The 26650-nt window shown below is 41.6% G+C and overlaps 1 protein-coding gene across 1 annotated transcript in view; it reads right to left on the bottom strand.

Annotated features, from left to right (window-relative positions):
• Nucleotides 1–26224, bottom strand: part of LOC149262595 (proteasome subunit alpha type-1-B-like) — a 33113-nt gene extending 6889 nt beyond the window's left edge. The window contains exon 1 of the mRNA XM_089424940.1: nucleotides 25693–26224. Within this exon, the coding sequence (XP_089281066.1) occupies nucleotides 25693–26043 (351 nt within the window). The 5' untranslated portion in view covers nucleotides 26044–26224. The remainder of the gene's footprint in view (nucleotides 1–25692) is intronic.
• Between the last annotated feature and the right edge of the window lie 426 nt (nucleotides 26225–26650).

Genomic DNA, 26650 nt, shown 5'->3' with positions numbered 1-26650 from the left:
CTTGGATCATTCATGGAACACGAGATTGTCTAATAGGCGAATCCCACTTTGATTATCGCAATAAATGACGGTGGTATCCATCACGTGCTCAAATAGCTCACTAAAGAGCTTCCTCAACCAAATGGCTTCACAACAAGCCATATTAGCTGCAATATATTCAGCATCAAGAATGCTTAGTGCAATAGATTTATGTTTCCAACTCATCCATGTAACTGAAGTAGACCCCAAAGAGAAGCAACACCCAGATGTGCTTTTTCTATCCACCACACTACCAGCCCAGTCAGCATCAATATATCCATGTAGTCTCAGAACCCTGGCAGAGTAACTTAGTCCATGATTGATAGTACCATGAAGATATCTTAGAAGATTCTTTGCAACAACCCAATGAATATGATGAGGCTTAACCATAAATTGACTCAATGTATTAACAGAGAAGCATATGTCCAGTCGTGTGTTCACCAAGAACATCGAAGCTCCCCCAAGTTGTCTATATTCAATAGGATTTGTCAACTCGAGACCAGCACCACTTCCATGTAGCTTCTTGAAATTTAGTTCCATTGGTGTAGTCACTGGCTTGCAATCACATCTTTCTAACAACTTCACAATATATTTTTTTCCTTGAGAAAGGAAAATCTCACCTGGCTTTTGCTAGATCTCCAAGCCTAGGAAGTAATGCATGAATCCCAAGTCCTTCATTTCAAATTCAGAAGTCAACTCCCTCTTACATTGATAAATGAGAGGGTCTGCACCAATCAGAAATAGATCATCAACATAGAAGCACAAAATAAGTGGCATGTCCTTCTCAACCTTGAAGTTTGGATCAGCATAGCTCCTCGTAAATCCCAACTTCATAAGATAGCTATCAATCCTCTTATACCAAGCCCTAGGGGTTTGCTTTAACCCATAAAGGTATTTCTTCAACCCGCATAAATGTGTCCTTCTATCCTTCTCTTCAAACACTTGAGATTGTTCCAAGAAGACTTCTTCCTTAAGTAAGCCATGTAAAAATGTGGCCTTATCAACCACTTGATGCGGGCTCCACCCTTGATTTGTAGCAAGAGCAATTATGGATCATATAGCGGTGTATCGAGCAACTGGTGCAAATATCTCATTATAGTCAACTTCTTCCTTTTGAAAAAACCACAAACCATGAACCTTGCCTTATATTTTTTTGCACTTCCATTAGCTCCATGTTTAATCTTGTAGATCCATTTTGAAGTGACCACGGACTTGTCCTTGGGTCTAGGCACCACTTCCCAAACATTGTTCTTCATGATTGACTCATATTCCTCAACCATAGCATCTTTCCATACCTGGTGCTTCACAGCTTCTTCGAAAGTGCAAGGTTCAGTTTGAATGATAGTACTCATGGCAGCCAAGTATCCTTGATACCTGGTGGGCTTCTTACTTTCCCAAAATGTTCCTCTTGGAGCAACATGATTTTCAACATCTTGAAGTGTATCTCGGAGCCATAGTGGTCTTTTCTTTGAGGTAGAGGGATCACAAGGAGGTGGATCAAGTGGATCCATCAGGCCATCAACATCAGACATGGGCTCATCCATCAAAGGTTCTTCTTGACTTTTAGTAGCATCATCATCCTTCCTTGTGATAGGGAGATCCCTTGCTTTTCCAAGGGCAGTGTCTTCATCAAAAGTAACATCTCTACTTACTTCCACATCCCTTTGACCAGGTACATAAATTCGATACGCCTTTGAATCATCACTATGTCCAACACACACACCTTTCTTCCCAGAGGGCTCCAACTTGTTCTATTTCTCCTTTGGTACATGAAAATATACTGAACAACCAAAGATTCTAAAATGAGCAACATTAGGTTTCTTATCAGTGAAGACTTCTTCGAGTGTCTTGAAATCCAAGCTTTGATGAGGGCTCCTATTTTGAACGTACACAGCAGTGTTCACAGCTTCTCCCCATAAAAATTTCAGTAGATCTTGATCATAAATCATGGCACGGGTGGCTTCCATAATAGTTTGATTCTTTCTCTCGACAACTCCATTTTGTTGTGGATTATATGGAACAGTTGTCTCCCTCTTAATACCTACCTCTCTACAAAAGTCATTGAATTCATTAGATTCATACTCAGTTCCATTATCAGTTCTTAATGTCTTGATCTTCTTTCCTGTATGATTCTCCACCAAGGCTTTGAAAGAATGGAACCATCTAAATACTTCATCCTTCTTAAAGAAATAAATCCAAGTCTTGCGAGAGAAGTCATCCACAAATATTACATAGTATAAGTATCCTCCCAATGAAGTCATGGGCAAAGGACCAACCATGTCAGAATGGATCAATTGAAGAATATCAGTTGTCTTGCTCTCACTAGAAGGGAATGGTCCCTTTGTATGTTTCCTAGCTGCACATCCTTGACAAACTCCTTCATGATTCATATGAAACTCGAGCATCCCTGTAACCATCTTCCTTACACCAGGTAAGGCTTTGTAATGTAAGTGAGCAAATCTTTGGTGCCATAGCTCACATTGAATAGAGGTGTCATTAGCCAAAGCTCCCAAAGGACTTCCACCAACTTGATAAAGACCATCAACCCTAAACCCAAGAGTAAAAGCATCTTTAAAGTTCCTATGCCATGCACGTACCTTTCCATCAATGAAAGCTACTTTAAAACCTTTGTCTTCCATTGCAGAAATAGACACCAAATTTTTCTTTAAATCAGGCACATACAAAACATCTTGAAGATGTATGATTTGACCATAGTTCAAGTGAAGAGTAACAATTCCTATCCCTTTTATGGGGTAGGTGGCATTATCTCCAAGAATAATATTTAGATTAGTCTTCCTCTCAACTAAATTTGAGAGAACCTCCTTATATCCAGTGAAATGTCTTGAGGCTCCACTATCAATTAACCAATGATCCAAGGTGTCTAGAGGAGAGGCAGTAGACAAAGCAGAAATGAGATAATATTCATCTTGTTTTTCAACAACATTATTTTCATCATACCTGGCATTTCTTGTCCTCTTGGGAGGTCGATTATTTCCTTCTTGAGCAATAGGAGCATTTATTTTTCCTTTGTTGTTAGACATGTTGTTTCTTTGATTGTTGTTGTTGTCCCTTGGAGGATTTTTCTTGTTAGGAAATTCTCTAGCATAGTGGCCAAACTTGTTGCAATTGTAGCATCTTCCTTTGCCTTTTCCTTTGAATCCCTTCTTAGATCCTTGACCCTGCCTTCTTGAATTAGATGGACTAGCATCATTCCTCCTTTTAGCATGTGCAGAGAAAGCAATAGGTTCATTTCCATTGGCAGACTTATCTCTTTCCATCATCCTTATTTCCTCTTGAGTGCATCTAGCCAATAGCTCATCAAAACCAGGTATCCTGTCATTATTGAGAATGGTGGTGACAAATGTTTCCCACGGCCTTGAAAGACCTCCAAGTGCAATGAGGGTGAGTTCCCTGTCAGCAATAACTTCTCCAATGGATAACAAATCATTCTTGACTTGAGTTATTCTCATGAAGTAGGCTTGTATAGACTCCCCTTTGTCCATCTTGATATCCCTTAACTTGTTCTTGAGAAAGAGGATTTGATTTGCATTGTTGACTTTGAACATCCCAATCAACTTAATACATTTCCTTAGAAGTTCCTAGATCATAAATATAAGAGTTATATCTTTTTGAATGGAGTCAAGTAATATTTTATTAGCTTTGACCTCTTCTTTTCTATACTTCGTTCTAGCAGCAACAGGTGCATTTGAAGGAGGCTCCACCACTTTCCCTTGCACATAATCCAACACTTCATGTTCTTCCAAGGTCAAATCAAGAGTCATCTTCCAGGCATGATAATCTAACTTGTCATTGAGCTTATCCTCAATCTTGAAATATGAGGTAGCAGCCATAGACAACTATCCCAATGGTCCTTGTCCAACAGCACCAAGTATTTCAATAGTGATTGCTTACTTCTTCCTTGGGCTTGTATTAGCCTAAGCTTTGATACCATGTTAATTTTATGGTATGTTCTATGCTTGCAACAATCACTCCAATGTCTTATAAGCCCAATAGCAATTTCACTTTAGATTCCAATAGGAATCACAATAAACTTCAGCAATCACTTAGCATATACTATAGATCATCATTGGCAGTAATTGTAGATAGAACAACCTCAACAATATGCACAAGAAGACAAGCCAAGACAATGAACACAGAGATTTAGGCTAATGTAAGGGAAAAACCCCACAAGGGGGAAAACCCAACCAATCCTTCTTATTAATTAGAATCAAATGTTCAACAAAGAGAGAAAATCCAATTTAGTACAAAAATGATTAACACAAAGCCCAAAATTGATCAATAATAATTTTGTTCCAAGTCTGCAATTTCTGATGTAGATAACAGCAGTCAACGTGCCCTAACTAGTCAAGTCAACAGAGGTCAAATACTAGTCAAACAACCTCCAAAATTCTCGGTTAGGATAGCAAGAAACTTGACCTCTTCAACAGGTCAAAGTGAACCCAAAATAGAGATGAAAAACCAGTCAAATTTAGTCAACGATCTATGGTCCAGCCTGCGATCAATGTTCGTCAACTTACCCAAAAAACGTCGAAATTTGTGCCAAAAAATTCAGCCTGCCCAATCAGAGAATATTCCACAAAAATCGCAGTCAAATGATGCCAAAATCACCTCGATCAATGTTGGTCAAAGTCAGCCGCAGAAAGTCAACGCAAAGAAAACAGAGCTACCAAGAAATCCTTCGCACATGTGGAGAGGAGATGTTGCCTCAAGTTGTACGAACCAATCAGATGATGAGAGAGGAATGTGTCAGATTGAGATGCCAAAATGAGGAGGCCTTTAGGTGTATTTATAGTGGTTAACATGGGGTCAAAAGACATGTTTGTTCACCTAATGGGCCGACTTGAAGAGGGGCAGACTTGTGGAGATGAGGCCGACTTGAAAATGAGGCATTTGTAGGTGTGCAAAAATTCTAATTTTCAAGGTGAAGGGAGATGCCATCAAGGGTGATCCAAATATGTAATGAGCCATCAAAGGAGGGGCTTCCAAAAGGGGGAATTAGCCCCTAGTTGCACTCTTTAACAGAACCAAACTAGGAAAACCCTTTGCTTGATTAAGAATTTATTGATAGAAGAACGAGCAATAGATATCTTACAATACAATAGTATTTCACTGGAGAATACAACCTTCTCCTTACTTAAACTAATCTAAAACACTCTTACACATAACTTGGATCCTGCTTCAAAAATTTGTGCGCACTAGGAGCCCCTATTTCCTAGTGCATGGGATGCTCCTATTATTTAAGAAGTCTCGCTAACTCCTTACACACTTCCCAAGGAATTCTCTCCTACAAATCTACGCACAAGCTCCTCTTGGACACTCTTCCTCTCACAAGTTCACACACAATCTTGTGCATACAATTATGATCCAAATTGTGCCTTCATTCTTCCTTTTAAGCAAACCTAATGGGTAAATATAGCAAGTTCTATTTTTGGAAAGTCGAACTAGTGATTGAGTTGTTCACTGGTTGAAGTGGCACATGCAACTCATCCTAACTTCTAAGTCTCAATCTAGAATTACAGACTTGTCACTCGTCCTTTTCCTAAATTAACTCGCACTAAAAGACAATAACTAAGCCTTCCACATATGGGCATTAGTTTAACTACTTCAACACTCATCCTAATTCTTAAGAAACTCAAGCATGCTAAGGAAGAATTCGTTGAGGTCTCTTTAACTACGGCATAAGTCAAAGAAACCCTTTCTCGCTACCATTTTCAAAACTCCCTCTTTACGAGGAAGGGATTTCGTACAACTCCCAACTTATCTATGAAATGAACAAAATTGCTTCTTGCCAATGCCTTGGTCAAGATATATGTTGTCTGCTCCCTTGTTGAAATGTACGGTAGCTTCACTATCCCTTTCTGCACACAATCTCTAAGATGATGATACCTAATCTCAATATGCTTTGAGCGATCATGAAACACTAGGTTCTCAGAGAGCTTGATGCAACTCTAATTATCACAATGTATCACAGTGGACTCCATCCTTCATCTGAAAAGTCCCACAAGCAGCTTCCTCATCCAAATGGCCTCGCATGCTGCCAAACTGGCAACCATGTACTCGACCTCTACTGATCTAAGTGCAACTGATCTCTGCTTCTCGCTGTACCAAGAAACAGTCGTTGACCAAATGCTGAAGACGCCACTTGAGGTACTCTTCATGTCTATGGAGCACCCTACCCAATCTACATCTATGAAGCCCTCAAGCCTCACTCCATCTCTAAGATGATGATACCTGATCTCAATATGCTTTGAGCGGTCATGAAACACTAGGTTCTCAGAGAGCTTGATGCAACTCTAATTATCACAATGTATCACGGTGGACTGCATCCTTTGTCTGAAAAGTCCCACAAGCAGCTTCCTCATCCAAATGGCCTCGCATGCTGCCAAACTGGCAGCCATGTACTCGGCCTCTATTGAATTGAGTGCAACTGATCTCTGCTTCTCGTTGTACCAAGAAACAGTCGTTGACCAAATGCTGAAGATGCCACTTGAGGTACTCTTCCTGTCTATGGAGCACCCTGCCCAATCTGCATCTATGGAGCCCTCAAGCCTCACTCCATCAACCTGTTTGTACAACAATACATAATATGTCGTGCCTCTTAGATATCTCAACACATGTTTCACAGCAACCCACTGAACTTTTGTCGATTCCACCATGAACTGACTCAACTGGTTGACTACAAAACAAATATCAAGTCATGTGTTGACCAAGTACATCAACAACCAAATGAGCTACCTGTATAATGTAGCATCCACTCACTCCATTGTGATAGCATCCACCTTCTCCTGTTTGTGACTAGAGACGTGGCCATGGGCCTGCAATCCTACATGTGAAATCTCCGAAGAATCTTTGTAGTGTACTTCCCCTATCCCACGATGATCTCACCATCACCCTACCAAACCACCAAGCAAAGGAAATAGTGCATAAGCCCCATATCCTTCATCTCAAACTCCCTTGCAAGGTCCTCCTTGCAATCCAGGATCAAGTTGTCTACTCCAATTCGTCAACATAGAGCACTAGAATGGCAGAAGCCCTCCCAACCATGATGTAGCATAGGTTGGCATCCGCCTCACTCTTCGTGAAGCCCAATCCTCGAAGGTAGTTGTCAATACAAGTGTACCATGCTCTCAGAGCCTACTTGAGCCCATAAAGAGCTCTCTTCAGCCTCCACACGTGTGTCTCTGTTGAACTGCCCAAACCCCTCTGGTTGCTCCATATAAATCTCCTCAACAACTTCAATGAGAAATGTTGTCTTCACAGCCATCTAGTGGATCTTCCACCCCATCTGTAGTGCAAGTGCCAGAATAGTTCAGATGGATGAATATCGTGCTACTGGGGCAAAGGTCTCATCACAGTCTATGCCCTCCATCTATGAGAAGCCCTTGGCCACAAACCTGGCGTTATACCTCTCTACACTCCCATCTGCTCCATGCTTCACATTGTACACCCATCTCGATCCAACCACTGATTTTCCCTTAGGTCGTGACACAATCTCCCAGACATCATTCTTCATGATGGAGGAATATTCCTCCACCATTACATCCTGCGAAATCGACTAAGAAGTTGCCTCCTTGTAATAAGAAGGCTCAATGTCCACCAACTTATCATCAGTGCCATATAACCTGTGTACCTCCATGGCAATTTACTCTGCCTAAACATGGTGCTAGGAGCTTCAACATGCTCCTAGGCCCCCTAAATCAACCTCTCGACCCACTTGGCTTTCTTCCTCCCTATGCCAAGAGTCTCTAATTGAGCAGTTGCCTCCTCTCGTCCTAATCTCTTCTCCTCATGATCCTGCTCTACATCCTGTTGTGGATCCTGTTGTGCGAGCCTCTTGCCACCTGTCTGAGACTCTGTTTGTGATCCTACCTAAGGATCCTCCTTGGGAACGAGTAGCTCCTCCATCTAAGGTACTCACATTTGCTCTATCTCTAAAGAACCCTCAAAGCTTTGTCCTCCTCGAACCTCACATCCCACCTCAAGACTATCTTCTTGAGCCATGGTAGATACACCCTGTATGCTTGAGCTATCTCACTATATCCCACGAAAATACCCTTTTCTGTTGTGGGCTCCAGCTTCTTCTTACTATCTTCGGACACATGGCCATAAACTATTATGCCAAAGATCAAAAAGTGTGAAACATCAAACTTCTTGCCTGTGAAAGCCTCCTCTAGAGTAATTCATCCAAGAACCCTGTGTGGACTTTTGTTCTGCAGAAATAATGGCATGCCTCTGCCCACAAGAACATAGGCAGTCCCTCATCATGCAACATCGCCCTGGCTGCTCCAACAATGTTGCGGTTCTTCCTCTCAACCACCCCATTCTGTTGAGGGTTATGGGGTGCAATCAACTCCCTCCTAATGCCCTCTTTCGCACACAACTCCTTGAAGGCATTGGAGACATATTCTCCCCCATTGTCACTTCTCACTGACTTGATCTTCTTCCCTGTCTGGTTTTCTACCAAGGCCTTAAACTCCAAGAACTTGGTTAAAACCTCATCTTTCTTTTTCATAAAGAATATCCAAGTTTTACGAGAATAATCATCAATGAAAGTAACATAATACTTGTGTCTCATAAGAGAAGGAGAAGAGAAAGGTCCACATACATTTGAATGCACCAACTCCAAAAAACCTTTGGCATTGTTATCTCAGCCCTGAAAAGAAGCCTTGGCATACTTGCCAAGTGTACATCCCTTACACACTCCATTCTTGTCAAAGTTGCATGCTAGTATTACACACTCCATTTTTGTCAAAGTTGCATGCTAGTAATCCTGTGGATATCTGCTAAAGAATCTTCAACGCCCCATGATGCAAGTGTCCCATGCGCATGTGCCAAAGTTCTCCAATATCACTACTCTGCTCACCACTTGCCTTGTTGCTCAAGGTTGTGCAAGTCTCTATCTGCAACTTGTACAGGTTCCTCATCCTCACACCTATCTACTTCATTGTCCAAGAAGCTAGGTGCTTGAGGCACGCCTTACCTCTGCTGAAACATCATATCCCTTGTCCTCCAGGGTAGCTAGTGAAACCAAGTTCTTCTTCAACACTGGAACATAGATAACATCCCTGAGATGGAGAGAGTTCCTAGACTAGCACTCAAAGCTGACAATACCAGCTCCCTTGGTCTCATACTTGCCATTATCTCCAAACTCGATATGAACCTGCATATCCTTCTCTTCCCGCTGACTTAAATACTCCTTGTTCCCAATCGTATGGAAAGAAGCTCCTAAATCAATATATCGTGTATTACTACCTACTAAGCTTGCCATGCAAGCTATCAATGAGAAGTCTTTCTCAAACTGAGAAGCAAACCCATCTACCTCAGCCGATGCAGCAACATGATCCTTAACTGATCCCTTCTTTCGCTTTGGACACTTGGTAGCATAGTGCCCAAACTCATGGCAATGGAAGCACTTGATATTTGCTCAAATCCTTCTTCTTCTTGTCACCCTTGTGATTGGACTCGCCCTTCCCTTTACCTTTCTTGCCCATGGCTTTATGTTAAAATTGGCAACTTGGGCCAATTTCCACCTTAAGATAGCTCATATGATGGGGATGATTATTGCATTGGATTCCTTTTTTCGAGAGATCCAATTTTGATATAAAGATCATCTCAATCTGACAAACAGAAATGGAATTTTGAATTTATTCTCTCTCATGCACAAATTGTCAAGGTAGACCTCAGTCAAATGTAGGCTCAAAAGCCCAAAAGATGTGTCTCCTGACCCTCAATGAAGTGTATAAATAGGAGTGACCTCTCTCCTCATTTGGCATCACTCATCTCATCACATATCTCTCTCTCTCCTCTCTTGATTGGTGCATACAGCGTGGAGGCAGCTCCTCTCTACTTCGCACGTGTGGCAAGAAGCCGAATTTCAAGAAAACAGACCAGCGTTGACCAAGGCTCTTTTGAGCAGCGTTGACTTCGTTTTTTAGGGTAGAAATTTGATCTTTGAAGGCTGCATTTATTAGCACAAGAATCGAGGTGATTGGGACAGTTTGACCAGGGTTGACTTCAGATTTGACCGCAGAAATTACAAGTGTTTTCTCTCTCCTTTGACTGGGTTGACCAAACTGTTTTGGGTTGACTTTGACTCTTTTGGAAAGCCAAATTAATCTGCTGTTGACTGAGCTGCCTGTAGGACATTTTGGTGCTGCTTTGACTAGCGTTGACTTCGTTTTTGAGGGTAGAAATTTGATCTTTGAAGGCCACATTTATTAGCACAAGAATCGAGGTGATTGGGACAGTTTGACCAGGGTTGACTTCAGCGTTGACTTCAGATTTGACCGCAGAAATTACAACAGTGTTTTCTCTCTCCTTTGACTGGGTTGACCGAACTATTTTGGGCTGACTTTGACTCTCTTGGAAGGCCAAATTAATCTGCTGTTGACCGAGCTGCTTGGAGGACATTTTGGTGCTGCTTTGACCAGCGTTGACTCTTTGGTTAGCACTGCACTTGACTACTATTGACTGCTGATTTTGACAGGACATGTTTTGGGCAAGTTAATTTGATATTTGTACTCTCTCTCCCTCTACTGAACTATTGAATAATAATAAGAAGATTTGATAAAAGAGTTTTCCCCACATTGGGGTTTTTCCCTGGTATCCTCCAAATCTTGTGTCCTCTTGTCTTGGCTTGTCTTCTGCACATGTTTTTAAGTTCTATCTGCGTTTACTATCAATGTGTTTAAGTTAATTTGATTGCTACTGGAAATAATTGGAAATTGTCATTGCACTGATAAGGGACATTGAAGTAAATTGTGCTAAAGCATAGAACATATCATTGTTATCTAAAATTAACTATGGAAACACTTGATCTTTGCTCAAATCCTTCTTCTTCTTGTCACCCTTGTGATTGGACTCGCCCTTCCCTTTACCTTTCTTTCCCATGGCTTTACCTGCAAGAGCAAAATTCTCCTCGTCCTCAGTCCTAACTGATCTCCCTTCTATGGTTCCTCTTTGAATCTCTCCCTGTATGCAGTCCGTCCAAAACCTTTCCCAATCTGGAAATTTCTCTCCTGCTAACAGCATCCTGGAACCCTTTCCAAGACTTGTGAAGTCCAAGTAAAGCAAGACTCACAAGGTCATGATCAGATACAACTTCACCCGCACCACCTAATTCATCTTGAACCTAAGTGAACCTAGTAAGATATGTGATAATGGGCTCAGCTTGTTTTATCTGGATACTCTTAGCTTCTCCTTAAGAGCAAGCTTCCTGGTATCACTGGTACTCTGATATAACTTTAAGATGGCATCGAACATCTCAAATGTTGTCTTCTTCTCATGGATATGAGGAACTATATGATCTTTGACCCCTTCTAGAATAATCCTCCTAGCCTTGACATCATTCTTAGTATGCTGGGCCAATTGTTGGGGATCTTGAGGTGGTGCTATCACCTGCTTGATAAACTCTCCCACCCCATTATCCCCCAACACAATTGTGATCCTCCCTTTCCAAGAGATGAAGTTTGGTGCTCCCTCTAAACAATGATCAGCTCTCAGTTCTTGATACGCTATTCTCCAAATCCAAGGAACTGCTTTTCAAAATTCAAATCTCCATTCTCCAACTATAAACTGATCTCTTTCGTGCTGAAGCTTATTCTGTTCACAGCTCTAATTCCATGTAGAAATTCTTCGAAATTCTGCAACTACTTAATGAATAATTCCGAAAACTAGTTTCTATTCACAAGAAACAGAATTTCTCCACTAATTTGCAGTGAAATAGAACAGAAATAAATCACAGTCACACAGTAGCAAAAACACAATACTTTTCTAGGGAACCCAACTGGGAAAACCCTCTGCTTGATTGAGAATTTATTGATAGAAGAATGAACAATAGATCTCTTACTGTACAATATTGTTTCACTGGAGAATACAACCTTTTCCCTGCTTAAACTAAAGCTGAAACACTCTTGGACATAACCCAGATCCTGCTTCCTAAATTTGTGCGCACTAGGAGCCCCTATTTCCTAGCGCATGGGCTGCTCCTGTTATCCTTGCACACTTCCCAAGGAATTATTTCTCCTACAAATCTGTGCACAAGCTCCTCTTGGTCACTCGTCCTCTCACAAGCTCACACACAAATCTTGTGCATACAATTATGATCCAAATTGTGCCTTCATTCCTCCTTTTAATCAAATCGAATGGCTAAATCTGGCAAGTTCTATTTCTGGAAAGTCGCACTGGTGATTGAGTTGTTAACTGGTTGAAGTGGCTCATGCAACTCATCCTAAGTCTCGATCTAGAATTAGAGACTTGTCACTCGTCATTTCCCAAATTAACTCACACTATAAGACAATAACCTATGTTGCACGAGTTTCTGGAACTTGGGAACGTTGGGAACTTGGGTACGGGTGTCTGGAACGGCTAGAGGTTTCCCCAAATTTTCCAGGAAACGGCTAATTGGGAGCGGCAATATTATATAATGAAAAAATAATATATATAATCAAAAAAATATAATCAAAAAGACCGCTGCCATAGCAAAAAGATATATGTTACCAAAAATAATTGTTGACATATGTCTCCTATTTTACCAAAAAGATATAATATTTACCAATAGGGTGAACCTTTACTAAAATTACATTAAAGTCACAGAGGTAAGAAAAAGAATTTGCAGATATTTCTTGAAAAAATTTAGTGATCCATAACAAATTTAAAGGCACTTTTTTACTAGTGTAGTGTAGATACCAATTTTAAGTTTGAAGCCATGGCTTATTATTTTCTTTTGAATTAATCATTGCGTTGTATCCATGAACATATTTGAGTAAAATGTTGGATCGTACATGTAAATGTTTAAGCCATGAGCTCTCCGCCTAAATTTTTAAACGCTGCATTCCCAAACAACTCGAATATATACAAAAACAAAAATAAAAATAAAATATGCTTGATTTGTTTTTTTACCTGAACTTATGAAAACGAAACAAGTAGTTTATTGCTGAAGGGCAGCGCTCCAACTCTCAACACACTTAGCTCTCTCAACACACTCAGCTCTCCGCTCTCAACACACTTAGCTCTCCGCTCTCAACGCCAAACAACAACTAAAGCTCTCAGTGAAAAGAGGTGTAGCAACCAGCATTTATGGAAAAACTGAAGGGTTTTTTTGGCGCCAAAAACATTCCCACCCATTCATATCCACAGAAACTGGTGGAAAGACGAATAGTGCATCGTCTATTAATAACAAGTGCGTATTTCCCTCTCTGATCATACAGTGTGTAACAGCAAGTGCGTCTTTCTCTGCCCAGGTCCTTTTCTTTGGGGTTTACAGTATTTTTGACTTACCATATTGTTCGTAATCCACTATACAATTTCATGGGTGAATTCAATTACTAAATTCTGCAATTTCGTGGGTGAATTCAAAGTGAAAATTACTAAATTAGTGAATTCAAGTAGCCAATTTTCATATCACGCTGGCAGTTTCCACCGAAACCATACTGGAATGTTTGGTTCGAAACTAGCTGTCATAGCTAAAAGACCGCTGCCAATTCCAATTTCCACATGGGTCCACATGGGAACGCTGGAGCGTTGCAAATTTAAGTCTGACCAGTTCCGGAAACCGTCCAAAGTTTCTTTTACCGTTCCCACAGAAAACGGAACGTTCCTGTGCAGCTCCAAAGTTCCAAGGAGCGTGGGAACCACCGGAACGGGTTTCCCAGCTCTCAGGAACGGTTCCCGTGCAACATAGACAATAACTAAGCTTTCCACATCTGAGCATTAGCTGAACTGCTTCATCACTCATCCAAATTCTTAGGAAACTCGAGCATGCTAAGGAAGAACTCGTTGAGGTCTCTTTGACTAAGGCACAAGTCAAAGAAACCCTTTCTCGCTACCATTTTCAACATACTACATGCACAAGTTCAGACCCAAAAATTCACATCATTAGTACAAAGTACAAACTTCAAACATGTTTAGATCTAGGGATGATAAAGTGTAACCTTTAGCAGAGTAAGGAAATGTCACTACCTGAAATTTGACACTCTTAGTTCTTCTCCTGGAAAGGACACGTCTAATCTCTCTGCATACAGACTCCCATTTGAAGGTTGCACTTATACCTAGTCTCGACCTCCAATGGATTTTAATCTGCTAATGTATTTATTACTGATATGTTTCTCTGTGGCCAATGTTTTTCCATGCCTTGCACTTGATTTGGTGCAAAAGAACCAACACTGACCATAGTAGCACTTTTCAAGAAACCAATCAAGTCAGCAATACTAGAACTAGGAATGAAATATGCATCTTCATCACAGCCAACAACCAGGCAAAATCGTTTCTTCTGGACCTATATATTCAAATTTTGGAGATTGCTTATTTCTTCTTTGAGTTCAATGTTTAACTGCATATACTTGTCATCATTGCTTCTGTATAACCCTTGTGCTTTAAGTCCTTGTTTTAAAGACTTGATATTTTCATGCCACCTCACCTCTGATAGAAGTTTCTCCTCCTCCTGTATATCCTTTGTGATTCAGTTCATTGTTTTAAAGACTTGATCTCTTCATGCCATCACGATTCCCACCTATGTTGAGAGTTTGTCCTTGATCTATTGAAGGTCCAAAATCAATTGATTCTGCATGCCTATATGTGTTTCAGAAAAGCTAATTGAAGAGACTATAGTCATGTGTGCTTTTAGTGTGTTTTTGTACTTCAGTTATCCAATGGTCACCATTCTATATTGTGCATAGGTGATCCAACAATGCTCATATTATTGGTATTCACCACAGTTTATTTGTGTCATGTCACTTGCTTTGCCCTTGATCTCCATTTTAAGATAATGGCGAGTCACTTGTCCATCATCACAAAGAGTAGTATTGCACTCTATGTAGCCTTTATTTTCTTAAGCAGTGATACAATTTTTTGTTGCTATGTTGATGCTTCTCTCTTTGAGAGTTTTACAATGTAAATCATGTTGTCTATATCATTGACATGCGTGAGTTACGCCTCTGTGGTGTTTGCTCCTTGCTTGCCCACCTGTAATTTCTCGATATGGTATTAAAGCTAACACATGGCAGGTATGTGGGGCACTATGGCCTGACATGGTGCATGTTGCCAGTGTCTACGGTCAAGGTTTGTTTTGTTGTTGATGTTTAAAAGTGACAGGTGGGTGATGGAATTCTTATTCTTGTTTTGTATGTTGATGATCTCATTTTCACTAATAGTGATCCTCATTTGATTAGCTAAGCGTAGTCTAGTCTTAGGAAGTAGTTTGATATGATATACTTAGGGCACATGCATTATTTTCTTGGTTTACATGGTTCACAAACAAAGGAAGAGATTTTCCTTTCTTAGCCTATGTATGCTATGGATCTCCTTCACCAATTTTACATGGATTATTGTAAATCAATCCCAATCATTTTCAATCCACAATTAAGTTGTTTGCAAGTGTTCCACATCTCAAATGGATGACACTTTGTATTGGCAATTGATTGGCATCCTTTTGTACTTAACTCATACCTGTCCAAACATTTCCCTTTTTGTTGATTTAATCTCTCATGATATGCAAGAACTGCATGATAACCACTAGAAAGCAGCAAAGCAGATACTTCAGTGCATCCAAGGTATAGCTAAGTTTGGTTTTGAGGAGTTCTGTTTTGGTTGCTTTCAGTAAAAATGATTGGGTTGGAGACCCATATGATTGGGATTCTACTGCAGGCTATGCATTCAATTTTGGTTCAAGTCCTATTAACTGGGCCTGCAAGAAACTGTGTGCTCTTTCTCTTTCTTTGACTGAAGCTAAATATAATCTAATAGTGCACAAAGAACAGGAAGTAGTTTGGCTTCAATAGATCCTTTTTGAGTTTGTCTTCAATAAATCCTTTTTTCCATTGGTTTCTAACATGCACACCTAACCATTGAGGTGCCCATCATCCAGCTCAGCATAAGGGCACTAAGCGCATTGAGAACATGCAGTTCATTCAGCAGCTTATTCATGATCAAGTTGTTGGCTTGACATTTTACCATACAAAAAATGTTGAACTGACATAAGCCAAGTTTCTTCATCATTCAAGCTATGTTAGGTGCACAGGAAGTTGTCATAAAGAGGCATAGGCATAATGCCTCCTTCCTTACAAATCATTTTGTAAATCCTTCTCCCTTCCCAAGTTGAATATCAGACAACTGGGATTGCTTCAAACCAACTTGGTCTAATGTATTATAGTCAAGGTGTGCTTTTAGTGTGCTTTCATACTTAGTTCTCTGTCGATCAGCATTTCTATCTTGTTAATAGTCGATGTGAGGGTGCTGCTATTCTTAGTATTCACAAAAACTGATCCATGTCTTATCACTTTATTCAGGCTTATTGGTGTGTGATCTCTATCTAAAGATCATGGAGGGTCACTTGCAAATTTGCAATGCATGATAGACAATATAATATTGCACTGGATGTAACATTTCTTTTCTTAAGCACTAATACAACCTTTTTGTTGTTCCATGGATGTTTCCCTCTAGGGTTTTACCACATAAATCATGTTTTTCCTATTTGTGTGACTTATTTCTCTATCGTGTTTGCTCCTTGGTTTCTCACCTGTGAATCCCTAGTCATAAAATGCTCCCACACAATAAAAAATATCTCATAAACAAAGCAACCGAAAGCAATCGAAGTTAGATACACAGGCTGTCTGTTTTTTGGAAAAGAATACAGAGGCTGTGCCAAACTACCTCCACACCCACGCAGCTCGAGCCAGTCAGCCGACATCTTTCTCCAAGTTAAATCCACAGGGGCAAGACCAGGAGATACTAGCACAGTAAGGCAGGAAATATTTCCACCCTACAAATTAACTTTCGGGAACACAGGTTTAAGCCAGGTTACAGAGGATCCAGTGAAAATTCGGGCTGAATCCACCACGATTTCATAATTTTATGCCAGAAGGACTCAATGTAAACCCTCCGCAACATCCCTGTGGAGCTCATGCAGCCACGCCCTCAATAGAACCGTTTCTAACCGACTCGATTCTTCCATTTGACCACTGTTACAAAGCAGCCATCAACAGTGCAAACAAAGCCGATAACTTTGCAACATCTCAGTCGAGCCACCAGCTCCCTATCATTACTGTTGCATGCTTCATTGTTCAAATTAACCAGTGGCCCCATACATTACAGAAGTGTACGCAAGATTCTACATCACCTAGCAGGGGAGCAGTGGGGGGCGGGTTCTAGGCAACGACTGCAGACAGCAACAGCAGAGGCGCAGACCAGTTAAGGAAGTGTGGATGCACGCTAAGTGTTTGACGAATCAACTGTATAACAACTGAAGTTACAGTCCCTGTTTGTGCAGTATTCTTACAGGACCTCTGATGGACTTAGACATGGATATCAACCAATTCCCTAAAATCTTCTCAGAGCCTCCAGCTTCACCTGAACCCACAGTAACAGTGGATGAAGGTCAAGCGGTACAGCTTGAAACTTGGGTCCATGCAAAAATCATGGAGTCAAATTTCTCATTTTGGACAGCCCAAGTAAAACAAATTTTGCAGAAATTGGAATTCCTGGAAACTGAAAACAACAAGCTCCGTTCAGAAATACACACCCTCTCTACCAGAGTTTCAGAGGCGGAAGGGGATAATTTATCCCTTAAGAAGATATTACATGAAAGCAAAGAGCAGGAAAAGCTCCATCCTCCAAATGATACGTTGCATGCAGAAATTCTTGACCTTAAAAGCAAGCAGGAAGAAATCTGATCCCAACAGGCCAGCTTCAAACAAGAAACTGAGACACACATAAATTCTTGGGCACAGGTGGTTCCGGGCAAAGGATAAAACTCCTACCCCTCTTGCAGCAGTTAAGGAGGTGGTGCAAGCAAAACTTGTGGAAGAACGCACCAGACGAGCAAGAGAATTGAATCTCAAGGTGAGAGGTCTCCCCTTACCTCACTCCTCTCTGAATCCTATGGAAGTGGGGGCTAGGTTCCTTCAGGATACCCTTAGCCTCCTTGATATAGCTCTGGATAGAGCCTGGTTGGGCTACGACTCCACTCTCTTCCTCAAGTTTCGGACTGCATCCGATCGACTCTGCACCCTCAGGGCTAAGCAGAAGTTGTTTTCTCTCCCCAACAGGATTTTCTTGGATGAGGACCTCACTCGAGCACAGGTTGTGGAACTTAAACAATCCAGAGAACAGGTTATGGCAACACGACAAGCAAGGAAATGGGCAGTTATCAAGAATCTTCAGGCAGTGATTTGGGACTCCTTCCCACCTGGGTGGGAACCCCAAACTGGAGGTTCCAAATGACAGGCCAGCTTGGGGAGACGACAGGGTACAGGCATCTCTATCCAATGTTGGAATGGAAATGGATCTTTCTGGTCATTGCCAAGACTTTTGTATGACGCTCTTGAATCAACGAACATCCTCTTCGTGACCAAGACTCATGCAAGCCCTGTTCGACCTCTCCCAGATATCGCAAGTTACCAACGGTTCTCAGTTTGCAAGCAGGAGACGAGGAGCTCGGGAGGGGTCAAAGGATCAAGTGGAGTTGCTTGTTTGGCTAATGACTCACTCCGGAACAGGGTATCTTTGGTAGCCAGAGATAAGTTTGCCAGGTATATGTGGATTCAGATTAACGTCGGAGTCTCTCCTCTGAGGGACATCTACATTGCAGTCTGTTACTTTCCCCCATCCTCTTCACCATTTGCCATCCATAATGGCTCAAATGGGGACCCCTTTATAGACTTGTACACCGGTATCACCCAATACTATGTTGTTGGGAAAGTCATCCTCCTAGGTGACTTCAATGCTCGTACTAGGGATCTCCAAATCCCTCTCCACGATCAATCAGAGGATGTGTTTTGTACCCAGGGGATAGATCCAAATTCAGTTGGGCTTCACCGGATGTCAAATGATGCTTTGGGGCCCACAACAGTGTATGGTAAGCATCTATTGCAGTTGGGAGAATCACAGGAGTTGTTAGTTCTAAATGGTCTCCTCAATTTTCCAGACTCTCACTTTTTCACGTGTGGGCCATATGGCGGGAGTGCAAGTGTAGTTGATTATGTCCTCACTAGCCAGAACTTGCTCCCTTTTATTCGCCATCTCTCGATCTCCCCCATCCCCCTTGTTGATCATGCACTTCTTTCCTTCTCCCTCTGGTTTGACCCTCCCCATCCACCCCATCCTTCCCCTCGAGGCCCACCCCGAACCACCTTTCAATTTGACGAAGGTGACCCTGACATCTTCTCCTCTACCCTACGCAAGATGCTCCCATCAGAGACCTAGTTCTCCTTGCTTTATTCTGCTTCCACTAAATACACCCGTCTTTCATCTGCCATTTGGGAAGCAGCACTCAAATCCTTCCCTAACTCCACCTGTTCCACTTCCACCTCCCGAAAAATTGGATCTTGCCCCATGGACAAATGGTACAATGACGAATACAAGACTCTACATCGAGAACTTCGATATGCTTTCCCCCACTCTCAACCCTTCTACCCTAACCTCAAAGCTTCTTACCCATCGTCTCCTTCGTCATAAGAAACGACTCTTTGTCTCTCATAGAAGACTAGAACTTTTTGCTCTCCTCGCCCACTCCCCTAAACAAGTTTGGCATACCATCCTTCCCCGACGCTCCCCTCTTCCATCTAACCTCGACCCTACATCCATGTTCTCTCACACTTCTAACCTTTATGATATTCCGGGGCACAGCCAAATTCATGTTACATCCCCACCCCCTTCCTGTTACCTATTCTCAGACAAAGATATAAGAGAGGCCATTTGGGTAATGAACAACAGCAAACCAACCGATGAGAAAGGCTACCAAGCAGAGTTCTTTGAACACAGTTTCCGGGCTTTGGTTAATTACTTGGTTGATCTCTTCAACCATGTAGTCCATGAAGGTTTTCCTCTGGCGTGGTCACACCACATCATCCATCTAATCCACAAATTAGGCTCCAGCTCAAATCCCAATAACTACAGAACGATCATGGTGGGACACACGTTCTCGAAGTTGTATGCCCAGCTCAAATCCCAATAACTACAGAACGATCATGGTGGGACACACGTTCTCGAAGTTGTATGCTATTGTTCTACATAGGAAGCTATCCAGTGACCTTGAGAAGAGACAACTTAGAGCTAGGGAACAGGGAAGTTTTCGACCAACTCATAAGACCATTGACCACATCTTCACCCTCCGCGCCGTGATTGAGGAGGCACGACATTGCTCTTCGAAAGTCTACTATTGTTTCGTAGATTTTCGGAAAGCTTTTGACTCTGTTCCGAGGGAAGCCTTACTCCAGAGACTCAAAGATATTGGCATCTTGGCAACCCTATTGACAGCTATTATGCGCCTATATGAGTCTGTCCTTGGCCATCTTCACATGGCTCATTGGGGTTACAAAGGATTGTCCATTGTCCCCTACCTTGTTTGGGATCTATATTGTTGAGTTGGAGGATTTTCTACACCAGCATATACAGGAAACTAATGGTTGCCTTCTTCACCAGGTCCTGATATCTATTCTACTCTTTGTTAACAACCTGGTCCTCCTCTCCTCATCTCCAGAAGGATTACAGAGGCAATTGGATGCCTTAGCTCTGTTTTGCAATCTTCAGAAGTTGACAGTCAACCTGGGTAAAACCAAGATTATGATCTTCAATGAGGCGAAGAAAACTTCGGACCTTCACTTCCACTCAGAGGGGAGGAGGTTGAGATCACCAGCACGTATACGTACTTTGGGGTGTAATTCTCAGGTCCCCGCTTCAGTTTGTGACCTGCACTTCAGCGTCACATCAACAAAGGATATGGATCCTTATCCCTTCTCTAGAGACAGTGCTTTCGACATCACTTCCAAGACATCTTGTCCAAGATGAGCCTCATGGACACCTTGATCCGTCCCACTGTTCTATATGGCTCAGAGATTTGGGGACCGTCTTTACTTGAGTCGGATTGGGCTTCAATTGAGAGAGTCCAGATTCTTCTTCTCCGCTGCATCATTATATGCAAACATACAGTACCTCAGCACATCATCCTTGCAGAGTTTGGAGCTTAGCCCTTTCAGCTTGAGACAATCTTCAGTTTGGTCTCATTCTTGCATCGTGTTTGGGGATTTGCAGACTCGATAAAGAGTAGGGACCGTTACCCTTACTTGGCATATTGCTCTTCTGAGACTATTGCCCGTTCTACTCCCTCGGGTCGGGCTAGATGTTGGTTTACAGGAGTTTCAGATCTCTTAGAGTCAGTGGGCATTCAGTTGGATCGTCTCCCTCCTTTCCGATATTCCTTGGATGCATATTCCTTGGATGCTCTTGGTTACCTTCTACCTATTAGACAGGAGTTGAACAAGATCATCAGGGAGGAAATCTACAAGCAATTCGTCCATGTCACCTAGGCCAATCCTCAGAGAGGGTTGCGCCCAAAGATGGCTTTCTACGCTGAGCACTCCTTCGAGTTGACAAACGGGCTCATTATTCGACCCCAATATACATTTCACCACTGGATGCATGCTCTTCGCATTCCCCTAGGCCAGTTCAGAGTAGGTTCTCATAGATTTCGGTAGAGACGAACCACCAAATTGATAGACCAAACAGAATCTGCCAGGTATGTCATTTACAAGAAGTAGAGACCAAGGTGCACTTCGTTTTTGGATGCCCTATCTACTACGAGATCAGAGGAAGGTTGCATTGCTTGTTCAGAGACTCTTAAACCCTCGCAGACTTTTTCAGGTATCCCAATCAGAGATGTTTGGCCCTATATATGCAAGAGACTCAAGTTCCGAGCGCATATTCTTCAGCGTCCCATCAGACCAAACCCCACACAGAGGATCACGACATTTTTCAGGGTACTACCTTCAGACAGGGACACAAAGAGAACGATTGATATCGTTTCATATCCAGACTCTAGACCAATGAGAATCCGTAAGACCTCACCCCGCCACACAAGAACTCAGCAGCAAAACCGTCTCAAATCCCCCTGGGAGACAGACTAGTTCCTCCAGACCTAAGTAGTGCGTGAACTCCCCCAGACAACGATTTAGTGGACAGTCTGCACCTCCCACTGACCCTTCATCAGGCAAGCAAACTTTGTGGAGATTTTTTCAGTGTTCTTCAGTCAACCTTGGATCTTAAGAGAGATGGGTCTGAGGATCAGACCCATTAGCCAATGGATCCTCTCCGTCAACGCAATCCATACATTGTATCTTTTATGTTCCTGCATTGTACCTTTTATATTCATACATTGTATTTTTTATAGGAGACCATTTGGTTCTCCCGCATTGTATGGACATCATTGTACTCAACAATCCCTTTGACCTACTTTGTGGTCATTAGTTGGACATAAATATAATTATCTTACCTTATCTACATTTTTTTCACTGACCCTACACAATTACAACAATATAACAGGCATTATGTTGCACCCCCACCTACAATTGCAGCCATAGGACAAGTAGCCACTAAACAAGAAATTAAAATTCCAACCCTCAGCAAACACATTCACCGTGACACAGTAGAGGTCTCCCATGGAGACCTAGAATTGCATAAAATGCATGCATAAATGCAAAAATAATGTAGCATAATTAAACAAGCCCGAATCAAAAGATTTCATTGCAACAAAATGCCCCTGATCAAAATTAAACATAATCACACACACAGCATGAAAATTACACATGTTTCCATGTTAGTAACAACATTCAATTGTAAATTCATATATAGAGATAAAACATTTATCTTTTATCAGAAGATATTCCAAGAAACTGGTTGCATATAAGCAAATTTCTACCTAATCATAGGCATCCAAGGTACACGTCACCCCCACGCCAAGCTATGAAGCCACCAGGGTAAAGCAACCAAGCTACAGGCTTCTAGCTCACTCGACCCAACCCATTTGCTCTCATGGCTCAGTGAATCTGCTCACTATAGAGCACTCCAAACATCTCATCCAGCAATCAAACAGCCATGGCACTCTCTTTCACTGCCCTACACAACAGAAGGAAATATTTCCCTTTCTCTTCTCTATAATGATATTCTCCCCTTCCAATGCTCATCAATGTAAGAAGAAAAGCCCAATCTACTCAATGCCTTCTGGAAATAGCCTACAAAAATAACACTTCGTTGTCAAGGATCCAAGACCAACAAATACACAATAGATGATGAGTCCCTAACTTGCCTAGCCTCTATGCTCACTTATAACCATCTATCTATCAACCAAGGTCTGCAAGTTCCCTTTCACAGTTGTGATTTTGGTCAACTTCCTGAAGAATGCAGCAAGAGGAATGTAAAGCAAGAACTTGAGAGAAAAATAGAATGAATAATAATGAGAGAGGGGAATGATGGTTGACTTTCCTTCTAACAATAAAAGGAAGTACTCTTGCATTTCCTCATAACAATTGTACTCAGCACATGCTCCAATAACTACTTGAGCAAACTTGCCACCAACCTCTTCATGCATTCAGTGATCAGCTTTCTTAAGTCAATGGATGTAGATGGATTCATTTAAAAGACAAGATGGAAAAGAATCTTAGGCAGAGACTTGGCAATAGAAGACCACTTTTCATAGGCCCCCTTTCCTCTTCCCCTCTGATGGAATCATAGCCCCTCCCATTCTCTCTACAGCCATCTCAGACAATTATATATTATAAAATAATAATAATAATCTAATTTTAAGGTCACTGCCAAGCCAAACACCAAATTGGTGTATAAGACACCCTTGTTTGTGGGACAAGGGACCGGCCTCCATGCAGTGATTTGACTGCTAAAGTCTACATAGCTGTATATACTCTACCACCCTCTGGATTTGAACCTGTGACCTCTTCCGAGAAAGCTCATGCTCTTAACCATTAGGCCCACATACATAACTTCAGTTTACCATGGCAACCCTACCACAAGGTCCATAGAAGTATATTAACATCATCTACATGCTTACCAAATTGTTAATCAGGCCTCAGCCCTAAGCTCCACACTAGGAATCCATATCAACATATTTATATTATTTATGGTCATTTATTTAAACTCACATGGCTCAATTCCAGTGATTTATTTAAGCTTGCATGGCTTGATTCCAATCATTATAATCACACATTTACAAATTATACATAATCTAATTCGACACATTCTAAAGGTCAAGACTCAAAACCAAGGTAATACATGTTCACTAAGTAGTAAGAACATTACAGGTAAAAATAAAAGCTTTCATTGGATTCAAACTGTTTCTTAAATATGCTTCTTTTCATTCATAAAACAATATGTACTTAAGAAATATGGTTTGAAAAAGCAAGCAGGTGGCCTGCCACTAAGAAGCTTTCAACTGGTTAATTAACCATATACCTTCCTAGACTAGATATACAAATATTGTTTTCATTACAACGGATCGTCACTAAGGCCATTATTAAAGGGGTGCTCTGGAAAAGAAAGTATGCCATAAAGGACAGGACAATACATTTCAATATTTACCTGCAAGCCACCAAGCATTAACCACTGTATAATTAAAGGTCAAAGAGCCCACCGGCTCAGGCTCAGGCACAGGGCACAGGACACCAGTACCTGCCATAGCAGAAGAAGTTGGTGGGTCATTACCATTGACACTTGTGAGCCAAATTGGGGCTCCTATGGTGGTGTGGGGCCCCAACCTGCTTACACATCCTATGGGTTCATACGGTGGTGCGGGGGCCCAAAATGTTCCGACATCTTACGTGACCGCTCACCTTCGGAAATGATGAGCAGGAAGCAAAGGAACTTGCCATTGTCCACTGGGCACTGCGGCTCATCTCTGCAGTCTTGTGAACAACTGTCTTCCACATGGTTGCCCAGACTCCTGGCAAGATTGATGGGGCGGGTCAGCAGGCTAGGAAGAGGGGTTTGGTGGGACTTTGCTCATGGAAAAATGGTTTTCGACTGAACCGGGTCGTAAACGAATTGGTCACTGTAATTGCTAGTAAACTAACTGAGAACAAAACAGAGCCTTTCTAAGAACAAGAAGAATTCTAGCGCATTCATGAGACCATGTTTTCCACTTTTTGTTTTTAATTGTTGGGGGAAGAAGAATGAGTCTTGAAATCTAATTGACATGTTGGAGACCAGCTGCATTTCTGGGGGACTGTGGAGGATGTAGCTACAGTAAAAGTTCAATTTCCAGCCGTAGATAGGGTGGGAGGTTTCTCGGCTCTAGATAGGATGGGAGGTTTCTCTGTCCCAATAAATAAATCTAATTAGCTCCTCAACAAGCCCAAGAAAGAAAATCTATCCTAGCCAAAGCCCCAGTGTTGGTGACAAAACAATTTAAGAGTTTCTTTAACGGGGTAGTTTGCATCGGATGGGAATCTGGGGATTTCTTATCTACTCGTTGTTGAGGACCGGCCATCAACTCGTAGAAACATTTCCAATATGCCATTCATTTGGCCTATCGAACTTTTTTATCAGCATGATACTGAGAAGGGGTACTGGGGAGCACCTAGGAGTAAAAGATAGTTTGGTCACACAAAAGAGGAAAGGGAAGGCCGATTTGGTCACAAATAGGAGCAAAGAGAAAAGCTGATTTGGTCACACAAAGTAGGAAAGGGAAAAGCCGAGCAAGCGCACTCAACCACAAACAAACAAAAAACCCTAAAAATGCTTATATTTGGACACCTACAGACAAAACTTAACGAAAAAGATTTGACAACTGAGACATAAGAAAAAACACATCCACAAAAAGAGCTACATCAGGAAGACAAGAAATTCAGGGCAGAAGGAAGAGAAAACGTCACAAACCTGCGCCTTGTCTGCAAGCTGCACCACCAATCGGCCAACGGGAAGGGGTGAATCATACAAGAATTTGTAATGGATGCACTCAGACCGCATGTGAAGAGATAGCACACGCCCATCTGCAGTAAGTCCTGCAATTGCCACCCCTATGTGATCATCCACCTTGAAAATCTTTTTCTGGTAGGACGAGAACTCAGAATTAGCCTTGGCCACACTCACCAACACAACATGAGTTTTGGATCTCAGCCCAACTGCAGCACTGCCCTGCTTCACTGCCTCCATTGCATATTCCACCTGGAACAGCCTCCCTGCAGGGCTCCATGTGGTCACATCAGTATCATACTGGTTCCTGAACATCTTCTCTTATATTTGTGTTAGATCTATGCCGCAAACTGACTGGGTTCGATATCAAATGTCGCAGATATTTCTCTAAATTTCGCTATTAGCTGCGCCTCCTCCTCTGGCTTCATATACTCTTAAGGGCTTTGTACTTGTGTAAAACACTCGTCATTTTGTGCAAAGCCGCAGAAAATGTGAAATTTTAGTTTTGTTTTAAATTTGTTTGCTTGTCCATTAAGTTAAGTGAATATGAACCCTTTTTTTACCTGGAAGTGAATATGAACTTACTAACTTGATGGAGAAAATACACCATTGTCCCAAAAGATAACCACACCGTGGTAAAGTAGACTAGAGTAACAACAACTTTATTACTTCTGGTTGGCGAAGTCTAGCGTCATCATTTAACTTTAGGAGCTAAAGAGAACTCTTTTTAAGATGGGGACAATATTACAAATAATTAAGTTAGGGGTATTAATTTTCATTGATTTTAGAGAAAGATATTTGGTTTATGAAGGAGAAGGTAGAGAAGAGTAACTACAAGGCTGGGAAGTGTTAGGTGATTTTTTACCTAGAATTCTTTTTCAAATGTGAAGTTGTTGATACTACCAATAAAGGTTTAGGTATT

Source organism: Pinus tabuliformis, chromosome 6 (genome assembly GCF_031772625.1).
Source record: "Pinus tabuliformis cultivar Carrire ecotype Pingquan chromosome 6, CPIR1, whole genome shotgun sequence".
Classification (NCBI taxonomy): Eukaryota; Viridiplantae; Streptophyta; class Pinopsida; order Pinales; family Pinaceae; genus Pinus; species Pinus tabuliformis.
Note: the sequence above shows the minus strand (reverse complement) of the source record. Positions and strands in the feature narration are given on the sequence as shown.